The sequence below is a fragment of the Protopterus annectens genome, chromosome 1.part1 (assembly GCF_019279795.1).
Source record: "Protopterus annectens isolate FY-2018-M chromosome 1.part1, PAN1.0, whole genome shotgun sequence".
Taxonomy (NCBI): domain Eukaryota; kingdom Metazoa; phylum Chordata; order Ceratodontiformes; family Protopteridae; genus Protopterus; species Protopterus annectens.
In genome coordinates, this window is record NC_056726.1 from 811,088,783 (window position 1) to 811,108,165 (window position 19,383).

Here is a 19,383-nt window from a genome sequence, read left to right on the forward strand (position 1 = left end):
GTTTCTTATACAATTTCCAACTCTGTAACAAGCTTCTAATTTTAGATGTTATATGAGCTATAGCAATTAATGTAAAGATACTAAGGTCAGAGTACACACTATCCATTATTTCCATGCTCTCATCCCAGAATTCTACATGATTCTAAACCATGGTAAATAAAATATTCAGATTTATTCATCTTTACACTAACAGGGAACACCTTTGTACCAAACCAACAAGAAGCAATGACTACAGCTGTCAGCTAGAGTCTATATGCTGTTGAATTCCTTCACATGCAAATTACCCCCAACAGTATTTTGCCACTGGGATTTTCACACAGTAATCAGTATCACTTGAAGGATGTGCTCCAAAGGCTTAGAGCTCCGATTCTGACCACTGTGTTGGTAACACTGTATTTTCTTATAGCTTCATAGGTTATACTAAGCTAACAACCACTGGGGCCTTTATAAGCCTAGCCATGCAACTAGAGTTTACTTTAACTAAGGTACTTTTCCGTTATCAGGGCAACACTTCTAACATGTAGTAGGCGCTTGCAATCATCGCACAGCTGTTAGCCCTGAAGCCTTTCAATCTTTTACAGCATACTTCTCAAATGTCCAGACTTTCACAGAATGCCCAGATTTTCACCCAACTTAGGTTCATTCCTTATAAAATTTGTGATTTTCTGGACTTTTGCGGGAAATCTCTGAGGACTAAATTCAGTAAATAAGTATTTGAGTTTCAAACTGTAAATCTGTCGGAAGATGCATGGTAACACAAGACCTTTATTCAAGCAACTTTTTAAGAGTAACACTTAAAATCTGTCCCTATTTTTGGGACTTTGCTAAGATTTTTCTGGTGCTAAAAGGTGGAAAACTATAATTTACAGAGACTTCCTTTGTCTTAACTATATAGATCAGGCACACAGAAACTTTATAACTGCGCAAAATAAGAAAAAACTCCTCTCTCTGAACCCCTTACTACAACTTTGTAAAGGCCATTACTATAAATTTTAATGCTCAAATGTTGAAATACATGTGAAAAATAACTTTTCACTTATTTAAACTTCGCTTTCCCTTCCTAAATCAAGAATTTACCCTAGCCTTATTACCGATTACACAACCCCTGGGTTTATTAGTACTGACATTACTGCTCTCAACAAAAACACCCAACAATGAGTTGCATAAACAGAGACATTAGTAAATTTATATCAATGCAGCATACATACAAGGAAAGGAAATAGTCTGAATGAATTAGCTAGTTTTCACTTACCAACTAGGGGTCTCCCCCTGAAGAGAAACGAACAGCCTAGAAGGATTTACCAAGTTATTTAAAAAAAACGCTTCACAGCTAACAGCTGCGTGATCGATGATTGCGAGCCCCCGCTACAGTGTTAAAAAGGTTGCCCTGATAACGGAAAAGTACCTTAACTAATTTAATCCTGAACAGCAGGAGCCTAAGTAACACCTTTGCTTCCTGAGATGATCTAATCCAGAAAACTTCTTGCTTTCTGTGGACTTTTCTCCAAATTCCTCTACTGAAAACAGTCTTCAGTAAATTATGAACACATAACGTCACAAAACGGCTACCATCTAGATCTGATAAATGGTGTGAGTAACAAAAAAAAATGTTAACTATGATAGCTACTTGGTAGACATTGGCTATACACTGGTGTTAGTATCATAGGCTTGTCAAATGCTGATTTTATACTTCACAGCTACATATGCAGACTTATGAAAGACAAAATGTATTTTGTTTGCCAAAAGTACTAGTGTTACAGTCAAACAAAGGGTTATGTCTCTGAAAATTTACAATACAGCTATATCCAATATATCAATGAGGGAATTGTTCACCTGTTCAGAAGCTTCCTAAATATATATGACAAGAGGGGCTAGCATACTGCTGTTCTGTGATATTGTCAAGTCTATGAAAATTATGCATAAAATCATTTCACAATATTTAAAAATATATAGCATTAATGCACAAAACAATGTGTGTTAGATGGCAAGTATCAGTGGCAACACTGAGTGCCTTAATGTTTTGTGTAAGATGGCACCAACTTGTTCACCTGTAGGTCACAAAGCTTTTATAAAATTAATATAATTATGAAAATATAGGAAATATTCATAATTAATTTACCAAAACAGCATTTATATGTCAGAATGTCTTCACATTACCCTCTGTGTTTTAATGTCATTTTTTTACAGACATCCAGTGCTTGAATACACAACCCTCAAAAATACAGCATCTCACCTTTACTTTTGCATTATCAATGTAAACATGGACATATGCCATACTTTTCATAACGTTTTGCAAATATTCCTTAATAACTCCAGCTTTGCACATCCCATGCTAAACATTTCACTGACATGCTTAGCAGATCATGTCAGCTTGTAGATGCCACCTTACTGAGTTTAGTTTTATGTAAGTGCTTTTCCCAAGAGGACTTCAGCAATTAGACTTTTTTAAAAGTGACAGGCACACTTCTTTCAGGAGTACAGGGAAGTCTCTTATAAAGAAGAGTATACTCTTACAAGAAACACGGGAGCTCTGTCTTCCTGATGACTATACTCTTGTAGGAAGCAATGCATTAAGGGATGAATGTTAGTTAGGGTATAATTAAATGGCTGCCTTTGTCCAATAGAAACATACGTGTCAGAACATGGGTGAATTTCCGATTTCCCATCCATTAGTTCAGGTTGCACTTGATTAGGGTTATGAAGAAGCTCTGTTCCACATTGATAGGAAGTCTTCTCTAGAGAATGGAATTCTCTGAGAAATGTACCTGTCCCTCAAAAATGTCTTACGTATGTCCCAGGCAAAGTTTAAATAGTTACATTGGAGTCTTTCATTCATGTGACACAAAGCATTTGCAGAGGCTATGGTGGAACAGTGACATGAGTGGCCCTGACGGGTCAAATTTCAGGCTATTTAGGAGGCATCATGAGACATTATCAGGGCCCATCAATGCTGTATTCTTGGTCTTAGAGAGAGCATCTAAGACCTGCTCCCTACTGATAGTTTGAAGGATTATGTTAGATGGTACTTCCTGGGGGGGTGGCTGGGGATAAGACGGGGTGAAGACAGAGCTGAATTTGACAGCCAGAAGATTTGCTATGTCTCCTGGTTCTGTGAAAGTAACTCCTTTTACCAACAATTTGGCACACTGCTGTGTGCCGCCTTTGTGGTTACGGACATAGCTATAACAGGCCTTACGGCTGTCCTTGGCCTGGGATGCTATCTTTACCTCAAAGTTTACTTTGTTGGACTTGATTAGACATCTTAGTTGTCTACTCAGTTTGATGAGAGTTTTTTTTTTTTTTTTTATCTTTTTTGGTGTTACACTTCCTAATTTTAGCTATGACTTTTTTTCTTTTGACTTATTTCTTTTGTTGTACAATCTGCATAATTCTGAATTCCACCAAGGTGGTTTGTTTTTAAGTTTTGGGCTTACTTCTGGTAGGCACAGCAGACTCTATGCAATCAACTGACATAGTTGTACAGAGCGTCTGTAAATAATTCCGAAAAAGTTGCTGTGTATTCTGAGTTTAGAAGAGCTTGAACTTACATTACACCAGCGAAGACACAGCATTGAGGGTGGTGCAGCATTCTCCTGTATTTCTGAGTACCAGGACCAATACGATTTTACCTCTAGTGGGTGTATTCGCTAACTGGTCCATGATGCTTGTGTTTATAAAGTCTAAGAATCTATGCTCCTACAAATTTAGGGTCATGCAGGATTCAGAATTTACAGATGGATAATTGAAGTCCCCCAGGAGTATGGTATTTGGTTGAATGGTGAATGTCTCCAGCAAGTTCAAGGATGAGCTGTGGGTTTCATGGAACATAGAGGGTGACCTACAGCTAGCTATGATATGGTATGTAACTAACTTTTTGTATAGTAATCTAGACATGGAGAAACCTCCGGTGTGTCCTCCTGTTTAACCAACCTAGAGGAATGCTTGTTATTGATTTACATCGATACACAGCTCCCTTTAGTTCCTATCCTTGCAGTTCCTGGTCCAAATGTGTGGAAAGCAAGGAAGCCTGGCACTGCCAGGGTACTCTCTGTGGGTTTAAACCCTGTCTTAGTAACTGCACAGATGCCTGCATTCTCCAAGGTGAGGAAAGCTTGATGGGAATGGAGCTTCTTGTTTTGACTTCTGGTGTTGAGCTTTAACAGCTTCAGATTTCTTTGCATAGAGTTTATTATATTGGAAGATTTGTCAATTTGGCATTGCCTAAAAAAGGCTCTATGGGGGAGGACAATGTTTTAGTCAATGTTTGAAACTCTGCCCTAAACAATGCCCCAACACCCAAGAGCATATTCATTCACAGTAACAGTGGCTGATAGGAGAAGGGAAACAAAAGGGCATCCTGTGTTAAGATTGTAACCACCAAGAAAGATTAGTTCTGTGAATTCTGGATAACTGTACTGTCTGATCTGAATGACTGTCCAGCTGAGAACAATGTAGCACTCTCATGTAGTGATGTGTATGAGGTATGAAACAGAATGATGTGGACATAAAACATATAAAACTTTAAGGACAAGAAAGGCTGGAGGGGCCATATGAACTGTGGAACTGCAAAATAAATTGAGAGTATCCTATCCTGTGGCAACTTCTTTAACACTTGTACTGTATCCAGATGGCAAGCTATAAATATCAGATTCTGTGATATGAAGATTCAGACTGCCAAAGTCTAGTATTGGTCTGACGTCCTGTGTCTTTTCGGGTACTAAAAGCAATCTTGCACAAATCCCACACCCCCTCTGGTCTGTTGGGACCTATTAGATTGCTTACACTTAAAGAAAACTGTTGGCCTCTAGCCTGTTCACCTCTTTTTGACTGGGTGGGATGTCTTAGAATGAAATGGAGGATAGCTTAGGTATTTCCAAAAAATAACAGTGTAACCTGTAGATAGGATTTCCTTGCCCCAATTTTCTTGAATGATGGCCAATCACGCTTGCTGTTACTGGGAAATGCAAGCTCCAACTCCTTCCAGAGGAGGACAGTCAGGCAAGGTCTCGGGTATATTAATGTTACTTCCTAATAGAAGGGCTGTGGAACTCTTGCTTTTGAGGACCACCTCTGCAGCATTGGCAGTGTCCATTGATGGGGCCCCTGCAGCCAAGTGAACTCTCACCCGAAAACTGCTTGAAAGTTTGTTGCTAGTATTTTGTTGTAGCACAAATTATTAGGACATTTCTGGCTCTGGCAAAGAATAGCTCTATGGGGCCACACATTTGAATCCAACAGCAGAGAGGATCTTGCTCCCCTGTTCACTTCTGACTAATTTTCCTTTCACCTGGGGCCTGAACAAGAAGGACCAATCTAAATGGCAATGATACACAACTTCTTAAAGTTCTCTGTAAATCCATACTACCCGAGCCAGGCATGGCCTTGCTGCTCCATCAACTGCACTGTGTAAAAGCCTCAGGATAGGGTTGTTCAAATGTTCAGCATAGTTACCACCATACTCCATTTGTCTACAAGTTTCAACAGTAAGCAGTCTTTACAGTTAGTTTAATGCCTGTTCTGCTAATTTTCACTGGAAACAGGTCATTTCATCAAGACCCAATGGCAAAGGTGCCAAGGTGAAGTCATGTTTTCCTATGCACTCCATCACTCTGGAATCTCTATCAGCTGGACTGACTTAAGAGTTCTGCATCCTTCCCACTTCTGGCTGAATGGTTGTGCACCCATCTGGACATCAATAAGTCAGTGGCATATGGGGAACATCTGCCAGTGTCATCTTTGGTTCTCTTCTGCCGTGGCCCCCTTCCGATGAGTTTTGAGACCAGAGCACAACAAGGTCCCTGTATAAAGTGCTCAACCAAAGCAGCCTACTAAGCTGTCTCTCCAAACACTATGTCAGCCTGAGGAGGAATGGTGACTTGTTTGGGAGACAGAGGGAGAAGGCAAGGATTTTTCTTTGTTTTCTCTTACTATAACCACTAAGTAGCTCTTCACATGCATTAATTACAAATTCAGCTAACATTTAACACTCACCTACAACTAGTGATAGCTGTTATAGTATACCAGAGAATGTTGTTATAATGTAAAAAAAATCTTTGATACATAAAAACTCACAGTAACACTATTACTTGAACATTCATGGTACATAACAGCATGTGTACAAAGCAGGAAGGTTATACATGTGAATTTCTGAATTAATTAATTTTGTTTGTTCTCCCATCTCTTTCACTAGGTACACACTTTTTCATACTCAACTACATTACTTTGCTTGTCCTTTACCAAAAAAAGTCTTTTGCTTACTCAGCCGTATATATGTACTGGTGTGTACTTGACATAATCTATCTGGGCCTCTGCTGTAAAGGTGCTATAGGCTAGTGGGGTTATCCTGGTAAATAAATCCAAGCAAGCATGCAATTAAACAAATAAATATGCAAGTAATTAATGAATTAACACATAAATGAATGAATGAATGAAGAAACAAATAAATGAAAGAATAAACAAAACAAATGAGACCAGTGGTAGAGTACGAGCCTGGGAAAATCTATTAGATTAGGAAAGGCTGCCACATGGACTACTGAGGTGCTTGCTTCTTAGAGGTAATAACATGGTTGCACATTCAGTGTACATTCCTGGTGACAAGATGAGGAAACTTCAGTGGGAAAAATATGGAAAACATACAGACAACTCTTCAACAACACCAATGAGCTAACTGCTCTAAAGACTTAAGAGCAGGGACAGTTAGGAACTGCTGCTACTGTTGCTGATGTTGCCAGTAGTGGACTCATGCACCTACCAAGCCTGCTACAAATCAAGTAGATCAGAAAAGTAAATAGATCTGCGGGTGTGTCATGAAGCTCTTACATTTAGATACCACCGCAACTACTCAAAAGCTAGAATGGACTAAAAACTACTTCCCATAATAGGATTTTTCTGGATGCAAGGGAAGACATAGCACCAGTTTCACTATGTGACATTAGCCAGCAGCTTTTACAAGGATGGATGATCACTTACTAACAACTAACCATTGCAAAACACAGAAATTAATTCATCTGTTACAGGGCAGAGGTGAACTACAAACTGGAAAAATGCATTCCCACCTACAGGGCAGCTTGTGGTGTATTATTCTTGCAACATATAAGTACTTTTGAGATGACAGTATACACAGTTTGTTTAGAGGTAACTGCAGTACAAAGAAACCACAATCAAGAGATAAAGAAAAACCCAAAGTGAAAGAATAACCACAAGGAAAAAAATGTATGTCACCAACAGACTGTTATCATGAGTCCGGGTTCATATTAGCAAAGAAACAAAGTGTAGCTTTGTCTCACTTACCTTGGTCAGGGGGAGCAGTGTTGGCAATGTTACTCCTTCTTTGGTTAAGAGACGCTTCTCTTCTTCTGTAAGTACTAAATCCTGAAATGGAGATATCATAAGAGAACAAATTTACAACCATACAGAAAGAAAATAATGCATTTAGAATGCATGAAAAATATACATGTATCATCAAATACAGCCACTGTTTCTTGCTCCATGTGACTTGTAAGTATGCTTTTTAACTGAATAACCTAGGACGTTTAAGACATTAACTGCAATACAGCATGGTTTGGTATAACTTGAAAGCAAGAGTACTAACCATGTACCGATTTGTTGTACGTTGCAAAACACATACTTTTGGACAATAACAGTTAAGCAGCACATAGTCGTAATACCAACTACAGGTAAACAAAATCCATTTTAAATTTCTGTTAACACAAAAAAGTAAAGTTCTATGTTCAAGTGCAGCTTTTGAAGCCTCTTTCACTTAGACACTGCAAACGGCTTGAAAATTACAGAAACATTTTTGTCTAACAGTTTAACACAGGATTGATGATATCAACTGCAGTCTCTATTTGCATAATGTGTGATTCTGGAGTAGATCACTTAATCAAACACGGTTCCTGCATTACCTCTGAAAGGAGGCAGTTTTAACTAGTGGGGTGCTGCTGTTAACAAAATAAGGAAAACATGGAGAGAAAAAAACAGCACAAAGAGATAAACATTAAAAATGGATTATGATGACAGACAGCAGAGTACAAATGAGTGTGACAACCACTAAAAGAGAAGGTAATTCACTCAGGCTTGTTTCAGAGGGACAGCATCATTTTTTTTCTGAAAGCAGTGAGTTGAAAGGAGGACCTGGGTCAGAGCTGTCAATAACATTATCCTAACCATTCCATCATTAACCTCAAACTCCTGTATCTCTAAGCTAACCAAAACAAGGTTAGCTTCAAATTAAGAATGCTTCCAGTACATCTAAATGACTGTAATAATTATCACCACTGGTCCAACAGATTACATCAGCATTCATATCGATGACTGTCACTGGATTCAACTAAACAGTAACAAGCTAGGAAGCTGGCACTCACAGGAAAAATCATAATATCACGATGATGATATAAGAACTCAGTAAGATATCTAGCCTTTGGAAAAAACAAACTTATAATGAATGCTGTATACAAACAACAGTCTTAAGCAAAGCCAATCAATCTTCAAAGGAGCCGAGCATCCTACTACAAGATAATCTGGCTCCAAGCTGGAAATGACTTCAGAAAAACAAGCAATGTCTAAACACCCAAAAATATAAAGTGACAATGCTCAATACACGCACACACACACACACACACAAACACACACACACACACACACACACACACACACACACACACACACACACACACACACACACACACACACACACACACTAAAAAAAAAATGTGTACAGGGTCAACCACTAAACTTAAGAAATCCATTAGGATAAGACAAAACCATCCCGAAGTCTATCAAAAGAGAATCTTAAGTTTAGCACAGTGGATCACAACTTCCTCTTTCAGAGTCCCAATCACAAAAGGAACGGATTCATTGAAAAGTATCTCACAAAAAATACATAAATAAATACATTTCTTTTACCAAGGAAACTAGGCAAGTTATTGACATAAAAGTACTCTTGCCAAGGCTGAAGTACTCCCTGTCAGTGTACCATTCTATCTTCCAAATAAAAGTCACACCATACAACAAAAAAAGAAAACAAAGTCCTAAGGTTTGCTCATCTGAATGCCATTAAAGAGTACAACTATACAGATAGAAAGAAGTCCCAGAGCACCTTCCTGTTAAACACACTGACCTTCAAACTAATGCAGGACAATTACTTCTTCTTCTTTCAGCTTTTCCCAGTTAGGGGTCACCACAACGGACCACCTGTCCTCTCATGATTGGCAGTGGAGTTTTACAGTGTCACGTTGCCAGCTCGGCGCCCAACCTTCCACAGAAGGCACACACATGCACTCACGCCTAGGGCCAATTTGGAGTGTCCAATCCACCTACAGCAGGTCTTTGGGATGTGGGAGGAAACCAGAGCACCCGGAGGCAACCCACACAACCACAGGGAGGACATGCAGACTCCGCACAGAAGGCACCCCAGCCGAGGATCGAACCGGAGAACACCTTGCTGTGAGTCAGCAACACTAACCGCTGCACCACCATGGTCGCCCATTGCAGGACAATTACTGCCCTCCACTAAAGAAAAAGCATTAGGTTAAGAGTAGCTCCTACTAATTTACAAAGTACACTACTTTACAGATCTCCACTTACCCGGTCACTAGCCAAGAGATCCTAAAAACTGGACCCAGTGAACCAAAGCAATTAGGAACACAAACAATGTGGCCAATTTTATAAAACTCTTTAAAAATATCTGATTGAAAAAAATAAGACTCAAATGTTATGACAAGATGAAATAAGAAACAGAACATACAAATAATTTGCTTGTAACTAATCTTCTGTGAAGAAAACTATATTCTAAACATTGAAATAGACAAGAGATTTCAAAGGGTGGTCACAATAAAAATATAAATAACACTGTGCAGTCTAAAGGCCTTAAGTAACACACAAGTGTTCATGTGGACAGTGTGTCATGTACGCTACATACCTCTGTTACAAGTGTACCTAAACCTTGTGAACTTGGTTTCTTTTATGTGAAATGCTCCACTGACTGTAGTTTCATTTACACTGTTACTACATGTTTCATGTTCTGTATACACCTCTGTTAACATTTTTGGGCCTGAGTTGTGCCTGAAAAGGTTGCTTGGGCCAATGCACCCACACAGTTAACAAATGCAAAACGAACAAATTCTTCCAGTTGAGATATATGGTATCATATCAATGCTATTTAAATTAACTTATTGCATGATCCCAGTTATTCTTATCAGGGGTAATACAGAATTATCGATCATGGGATGGGTAAGGCCAATCTATAACCAAATGGGATAGGTTAATTTAACCACAGAAAGGGAAACTGGCTAGGCTTAAAAAGGGTCTCAAAGGGAGCTAGCCCAATACTTACCTATGAACCTGTGAATGCTTCATTATTCATTATCTAATAGCCAGCTATCATCAAGCAATCCAAAATGCAAAGCACTCACACTCGAGATTGAGAAATGGGGAATAACTAACCTCATTTACACTCAAGACTAAGCAACAGGAAGGTCAAACTAATCAAAGTCAAAATATGTTAGAACTGAGGGACTTGGGGGAAGGTATCCTGACTATAAAAGCAAGAACAAGTTAGTCATCTACTTTATAGAAAATCTACTAGAATATTTCCTCATCCTTATCTGCACAGTACTTAATTCTTTGGGAAGAAAACACATCTAACGTGCTGGAACACAGCTGAAACAAAGACCGTTCCAGCCTTAGATATGAAATTCAATTTCTATTATTTGTCGACTGTGAAATACCAACCAAGTGGATACTCTCAAAATAAGGCAGCATGGGAAACTCCTCTGAAGAAGACTGCAAAAGTTAACATGTCTTTGGCAGCATAACCTATTGTAGGCTCCAGTAAATACTTGCCAAAGGAGTTATAAAACAAAACAACAAGAAAATTACAACGAACTCTGTGATCAAACTTCAATTCCCTGGCCTATGATGCATAAATTCATGTCCCTTTGATATTGAGGTTGATGAAAAAATAATGATTTACTGGTTAACAGAAATATCTATTATAACCTTCAGCACAAAGGAAGGATTAGACAAAAAGGATTAGTCTATTTCTGTGAAACATCAGTGGTCCAAAACATATAGCACCATGGGGCTTCAAAATATTTCTAGCAGAGGAGATAATTACCAGAACTGTCATTTCAAGACAGGAATTTCAAAGGGGGTGGGGGCGGGGTGGGGATAAACTCAAAAGAGGACAAAATACAGTTTCCAAAACAAACCTATGGTCCTAAGAACAAAAAACATGTCTCTTAAGGTGGTTTAAAGGTGCACTCCTTTGAGAAACAATTTAACATCAGTTTAGAATCTAAAGCAGCCTCAGAAGAGAGATGAGCTGGCATGGCAGATCAGTAAGTTTTAATAAGACAAAAAACATAACAACAAATGAGACAGTCAGTTTTTCAGACTGACTCCTTGTCTATCACACCACCGAGACAAACAGAAAAACACTGCTGTTCTGACAAGCAATACCCCCTAATGGCAGGTTTCCTGGCTTCTTGAAAAATCTTAAATACTTTGATGGCGAAAAGTTGCCTGTACATGATCAAATACTCTAGCCTCCAAGATGAAGCAAGCAGAATGCTAATCTCTGCAAGAAGGACACTTCTAACCTGTTAGATCGGAAGAATGTCTCTGCACAGCAAGTGAAAGAAAGTGCATGATTCTTTCTCTTAGAAGAGAAAGCCATGACAAAACTGGCAATAATAAGCTATCAGGACCATATGAGTGTTTTCCGTTTTTGCTATTATAGCAGCTTTAAAAATCAGGAGAGTTGCAGTATACATACAAAGCAGGCTTTTCCTCCAATCCTTTGCCATATACTGGCTGCTGGTGCAGAACTTGGGAATTTGAACATTTTTTTGACCTGCAAGCAGATCCATGTTTGTGACGCCCAACTTAATGTCAGCTGTAGACGTCAATTTTCATAATGCTTACCGTAGTCGGTGACCTACTACCAAGTACAGTTATATACATACTGTTAAATTCCAAAGTTATATGGCTAGCTGGAGAAGATGACAGGACCATATGTTCCACTGTTGAAGTAGACCAGGATAGTGGCACATATAGGGACCACATGTAGGAACTCAAATAAGAAATATTGCCAACATGTCCTTCAGGGATACATGGAGGAATGACTGAAAAAATAAATGCATACTCTGAACTCTTGAGACGTCACATGTTCTCCCCAGCTCTAATCTGAAGAAATGGTGAAGTCAAAAAATGCCTGTTTGCATTCTGAGTGACTAATAAAAGACATCACAACAGTTCACAGACAAAATAAGAGATCATAAAGTTTTCAGACAATAGGGCGGCCACGGTGGTGCAGCAGTTAGCGTTGCCACCTCACAGCAACAGGTTCTCCGGTTCAATCCTTCGCTGGAGTGCCTTCTGTACGGAGTATACATGTCCTCCCTGTGGTCGTGTGGGTTTCCTCCGGGTGCTCTGGTTTCCTCCCATATCCCAAAGACATGCTGTAGGTGGACTGGGCACGCTAAATTGGCCCTAGGTGTGAGTGCGTGCATGTGTGTGCCTTTCGTGAAAGGTTGGGCGCCGGGCTGGCAATTCGACACCGTAAACTCCACTGCCAATCATGAGTGGACTGGTGATCCGCTGTGGCGACCTCTAACTGGGAAAAAGCCGAAAGAAGAAGAAGAAGAATAAAGTTTTCAGACAATGTTGAGGTTTTCTCAGTCTGAACTTGGCATGCTGGATCATCAAGATACTGCCTGACAGATGTTCCAGAATTGCTAGGGATATTGTGCCTAAAAAGGATGTGAAGAGAAATGACCTCATAAAAAATAATTAACAGTTCTCATTCTCTTTTGGACTAAAATATCTTTTGCTTAACTATGTCTAAGTCTGTCCTCAGGACCAATTCCTTCTGAAGCCATATTAAGTCTTTCTACTTTTGGTTAACTGCAACACCTATGAAATCCATAAATAGTACCATTACCTGGAGACTATCTACCAAAAAAGAATAAGACAGAACCTGAATAAAACAGTTACCTACATATGTAGACAAATGTGGGCAACCTTTAACCTGAAAGCTACAACCACTGATATTAGGTACTCTGAGAAAACGCAAGGTGTACTACAAATAAAAATAAAAATTGATTCATTACTTTGACCTGGAGAAATCCCCTGTGAGGACAGAACACTACAAAAATAATGAATATCCCTGATATTTAATGTAACTGTAGAAATCTATTTGAAACAAAAAGGCAAAATGGTCTGAAAATTCTTGACATGTGGCCAAAAAGGATTTTAGGATCACTTTACTGACCTGTTTACCAAATGTAAAACTAAGAAAAATTTGATTTTTTTTTTTATTATGAGGTATTTGGTGACATAAGACAAGTTTAAAAACAGGTCTCTACAAATCCCTCTTTGGTACCTGGAAGAACTTAAAGTAGACATTAGTTGCCTTTTATGGAGAAAGCACCCTACTGTCATCTTTAAAACTTGAAGACAATAATAAACACAATGACCCAAGAGACCTGGACACTTTTGAAAAGAGTTTCCAGTGAAGATTGGGGTACATCACAGTTTCAGTTGTCTGTCATGATGCTTTTCCAGTTTGTTAAACAAGATGCAAATCTGACTTCTACAGAAATGCAGTCCTTAATGGAGAGTAGGAATGGAAGCTGAAGAATGACATATGACACTACCTCTCCTTGCTGCAGGGGCACAGAGAGATGGAACATCATGTACTAGAAATGACTTTGCCAGTGGAAGGGGCAGTAGGCTGAAGGGACTTCTGTAGTCCAGTCCTTCCACCTATAGAAAAACTCTCTTAAAAAGATGTAAGGCTGCAATGGGCTATCCATTTTAGTCAAGCATGTTGATCCCGACCCCTTTTTCAGCAGAAGGGAAGTTTCTTACCTCTCTCTGGAGGCAGACTAAATAGGAAAAAGAAGAAATGTGCAGAATCCTTAACATGGTGGTTCACAGAAACTCTTTACAACCATATCAATGACTGCATAGTGAAGTAAACTCAAAACTAACTCCATAAAAAAATAAATAAATAAATAAACAAACAATCTGGTGGAATCCAAAATTAAATAGGGTGTACAACAAAAAAAAAAGTCATAGCTAAAATTAGAATGTTTAACACCAAAAAAGATAAAAACAATCAAACTGAATAAACAACTAAGAGGACTAATCAAGTAAAACAAAGTAAATTATGAGGTAAAGACAGCACCCCAGGCCAAGGACAACCATAAGGTCTTTCTTAGTTATGTCTGAAACTTCAAAGGCAGCACACAACAGTGTGCCTAACTGTTGGTACATGCAGCCACATTCATGGAATCAGGAATTATAGATTATAAATTCATAGATTAGTACTAGGCTAACTGCCCCAGCCACCACCCAAGAAAAACTATATAACACAATCTCTCCAACTATTAGTAAAGAGAATGCCTTAGAAGTGCTCTCTAAGGACAAGAATACAGCTTTGATGGGCTTCAATAATATCCCAGCCTAATATGACATATCAATTACACTGGTGTCACTACTCAACCATAGCCTCCACAGAGGCTTTATGCCATGTGAATGGAAGACTACAATGGTCATCCCCTCTGCACAAGGGTGGACCCTCAATAGGTACCAGGAATTACAGACCCATTAGTCTGACTAGGTTTGTATGCAAAGGCATGGAAAGACTCATCATGGAAATGATTAACAACGACACAGGAAATTTTAGATGCTGGACCCAACCCAGCTTGGTTTTGTTAAAGGCAGGTCATACCAACGGAACCTAGTGGAGTTCTTTCAGAAGGTCAGCAAGGTAATGGATGAGGGCAAAACTGTGCATAATGTCTACCTCGACATCTGATACAATTCCTCACTTGGGTACTTTAAACAGACTCACGGAATTAGGCATAAACCCTTATGTAACTCACTGGATAGCCAGCTTGCTCAAAGACAGGACCCAGGAAGTTAGGATTAGACAGCTCAGTTCCAAAAAGAGGTTGGTCACCAGTGAAGTCCTCCAGGGCTCTGTGCTCTTTGGCACTGACTTTAAAAAAAAAGACTCTAATGAAGTGTCACTTGCTTACCAAGTTTGCAGACTATTTCAAGCTAGGAGCAATAATATAAACTCCCCAAGATTCCAACATCTTACAGAAAGGTCTAACATAGACAAGTGACTGGTGCTAAAGCCTCATTTTCAAACTCACTGCCAATAAATGCATAATAATATATTTTGGGAAGTTGGCCACCTATTGATAAAACACCCCTAAAAGTATATACAGTAGTCATGGATTTAGAGAGTCACATAGATAATAGCCTGTCTTTCAACCAAAAGGTGTTTACGGCTGTAAGAAAATCATTCCATGTCACTCAGTTTATAAGTAAGGGCATAGAATCTAGGTCCAGGGAGGTCATCTTGCCACTGTACTCAGCCATCATCAGATCTACCAATCAGTATAATGCCCCCCCTTCTGTGTGTACCTGCCAAGGCACATGAAATAACTGGAACATCCACAGAGCTTCCTCACAAAAAGAATACAGGACATAAACACAATGTCCTATGCATAGTGCCTTAAAGCCTGATCTTTATACTCTGTTTTTAAAGACTGATGAGAAGTGATTTATGCTTGGCATACAAGGCATCTTTGGATCCCTCTCTGGTGTACCTTTTGCATATCTGCAAAACAAACCATACCAGAACTACTAGATCTAAGGATTTAAACTTTGCTTGAGACTTAAATAGGACATGTTGGAAGGACAGGTACTTATCTCAGAGAATCCCGATTTCTTGGAATAGGCTTCCAATCCACGTGAAGCAGAGCCCTTCCCTAACCTTATTCAAACTCAACCCTGTACCAGTGGATGGGAAATCAAAAATTCACCCTTAGTCTGACCACCTATGCCTCTGATGGACAGAAATAGCTGTGAAATCATGCTTTAACTTACACCGCTTACAATAACCCTTTAGAGACAATAACCCATGGGTTATATTTGGGTTGCATGGCTAGGCTTATAAAGGCCCCACTGACTGATAGTCTAGTATACACCTATAACTAAACTAAGCAAACATTCTTTAATTTTTCACTTTGTTCTCTAGTTTATGAACTAAGGAAGCAGCTTTAGAATGCCATTTGTAACAGAAAAAGGTTTACCCACAAAGATGGCATTCTCTGCAGACGGCTTCCTTTTTAGTCACACGTACTTTCCAGACTTTACAGAAAAGCAGCTACTTTAACTGCAAACTAAGTAAGATGAGAAGTACAACTGTGCAGAAGTATATTAACCATAACAGCAGGTCTTCAAAAAGAGGTCACTGCAACAGTAAATCATATTTGTGTAACCTCCCACCTTACCTGCTTCATCTTGGTTTCGACCAGCAGTCCCTACACACTTACAAAGACTAATAGTCTCAAGCCAGCATTCAATGGAAGCCTGGACGGTGCACAAGTCAACCAAGCCTAACTCAGTTTGTTAAGGAAATCTCCTTGGTTCTTTAAGCCTCTTTGTCAACATAAGGACTTACTAAAGTAATGTACACTGTTCTCAGAATGGCAAATATTAATGCTATTATCATACTATTAAATGAGGATACAGGCAGCCTTACAGGAGCAATCTTAATAGACCTCACAAAGGCCTTTTATCTGCCAGACTACACCCTACTTTTCCACACACTGACAAACTGCCATAAATGCAGAAGCCACAGTATGACTTCAAGACTTTAACAAACTCTTTGGAGTCAAAGTAGGTTTATCCAGTTCAGAGGCTGCTCCATTATGCACAGGTATTCCTCAGGAATCAATTTTTGCCCCCTAGCTAGTCTTCACTTGTATTAACAAACAGCATTATGATCTCCCACATATGCCACTGATATTATATGTTGATGACATGGGCATCTTTAGGTCTAATCACTACAACTCCGAAGATACAAGCTCAACCGCAATGTGATCTACATTCCCTTAACCAATGGCTAATCAAACAAGTTTAAAACTAAACTGCACTTTTTTGTGACTCAAAAATTATTCATATCTCCTAAATCTCCACAAATTAAAAGAAGAATTAACACCCCAGTAGAAGCAACAGCATCCTTCATCTACCTTGGGATTTGGCCAAACCAAAAGCTTAGATTCCATATTTACACAGAAAGAAAAACAAGAAACAAAAATGTCTTACATTCAAGGCAATAGAAAAATCTCTCCTTGACTAGGAATCTGGCAAAGCTGTCACAGGTAAGGAAGTCCTACTAACTTAATTTGAATATGGCCTGCCCATTTTATCCACAGCATCGAGGAAAAACACCCCCCCTACATACACCACAAAGAAAATGTGTCATTTCATCACAAACTTCCACTCACATGCTTGACTTTCCTCAAGCCAAATGCCTTCCTATTAAACAGACAATAGAGTGGATCACTGCTCTTCAATACATCTTGAAACATTCTCCTTTCCTGTAGGTAAACTTACTGCAAAAAGTCTTAGAATCTCTGAAATCACTCATATAAAACTCCCATTCTGATAGCAAAAACCCCTAAACTAAAATGAACTATGTTTTCTATTCTAATGTCAAAACTCTGGGAATCTCATCCAATCCACTTAGAAGACTTCTCATGTTATTCCAAATTTATACTTTGTCAAACAACATTTCCACAACCAAGCCCAGTGTAGGTGCTTTTTAACTCTTAATTCCTCTCCATTTTCTTCACTTCTTCCTTTTTATCCTCCAATTATATTGTCATCCTGACAAGCCACTGCTGTAAAAACACACATCAATTTTTGCACTCACCCATAACATTTTTGTAAGACTATTTGTAGCCACTGCGATGTTATTTACCTGAGCTGTGCCTAAAATTGGTATGTTGTGATTAGTGCACTATCACATAAACAAAGAAAATAAATTGCAACCAATGAAATCTTGGAAAGTGAGAGGATGCCTGAGGAATGGAGAAAAAGTGTTTTGGTACCGATTTTTAAGAATAAGGGTGATGTGCAGAGCTGTAGTAACTACAGAGGGATTAAATTGATCAGTCACAGCATGAAGTTATGGGAAAGAGTAGTGGAAGCTAGGTTAAGAAGGGAGGTGATGATTAGTGATCAGCAGTATGGTTTCATGCCGGGAAAGAGCACTACAGATGCGATGTTTGCTCTGAGAGTGTTGATGGAGAAGTGCAGAGAAGGTCAGAAGGAGTTGCATTGTGTTTTTGTAGACTTAGAGAAAGCATATGACAGAGTGCCTAGACAGGAGTTGTGGTATTGTATGAGGAAGTTGGGAGTGTCAGAGAAGTATGTAAGAGTGGTACAGGATATCTATGAGGGTAGTGTGACAGCGGTGAGATCTGCGGTGGGAGTGATGAATGCGTTTAAGGTGGAGGTGGGATTACATCAAGGATCAGCTCTGAGCCCTTTCTTATTTGCAATGGTGATGGACAGGTTGACAGACGAGATCAGACAGGAGTCCCCGTGAACTATGATGTTTGCAGATGACATTGTGATCTGTAGTGAGAGTAGGGAACAGGTGGAGGAGACCCTGGAGAGGTGGAGATATGCTCTAGAGAGAAGACGAATGAAGGTCAGCAAGACTAAGACAGAATATGTGTGTGTGAATGAGAGGGAGGATAGAGGAATGGTGAGGATACAGGGAGTAGAGGTGGTGAAGGTGGATGAGTTTAAATACTTTGGATCAACAGTTCAGAGTAATGGTGAGTGTGGAAGAGAGGTGAAGAAGAGAATACAGGCAGGATGGAGTGGGTGGATAAGAGTGTCAGGAGTGATTTGTGACAGACGAGTACCAGTAAGAGTGAAAGGGAAGGTCTACATGACGGTAGTGAGACCAGCTATGTTATATGGGTTGGAGATGGTGGCATTGACAGAAAGGCAGGAGTCCGAGCTTGACGTGGCACAGTTGAAGATGTTAAGATTTGCACTGGGTGTGACAAGGATGGACAGGATTAGGAATAAGTATATTAGAGGGTCAAGCCCAGGTTGGAAGGTTTGGAGACAAAGCCAGAGAGGCAAGATTACGTTGGTTTGGCTGAGGAGGGATGCAGAGTATATTGGGAAAAAAATGCTAAGGATGAAGCTGCCAGGTAACAGGAAAAGAGGAAGGCCTAAGATAAGGTTTATGGATGTAGTGAGAGAGGACATGCAGGTGGTTGGTGTGACAAAGCAAGATGCAGAGGACAGGAAGAAATGGAAACAGGTGATCCGCTGTGCGACCCCCTAACGGGAGCAGCCGAAAGAAGAAGAGTTATGTAGCCTGTACGACAAAAACTAATGTGTATATATTGAAGAACTAAAAAAAAAAAAAAAAAAAAAAAAAAAAAAGAAAACAACAACGGGTCAGTAACTGTAACAAGAAATTTAAATGATCCAAGATAACAAAAATAAATAAATAAAATAAAGTTATAACAAAGACCCGCAGAATATGCA

General features: G+C 39.3%; 1 protein-coding gene across 1 annotated transcript in view; it reads right to left on the bottom strand.

The window, feature by feature from the left end:
• LOC122807429 (cyclic AMP-responsive element-binding protein 3-like protein 3) overlaps positions 1-19,383 on the bottom strand; it is a 335,960-nt gene that overhangs the window by 187,203 nt on the left and 129,374 nt on the right. The window contains exon 5 of the mRNA XM_044078438.1: positions 7,291-7,371. Within this exon, the coding sequence (XP_043934373.1) occupies positions 7,291-7,371 (81 nt within the window). The remainder of the gene's footprint in view (positions 1-7,290; positions 7,372-19,383) is intronic.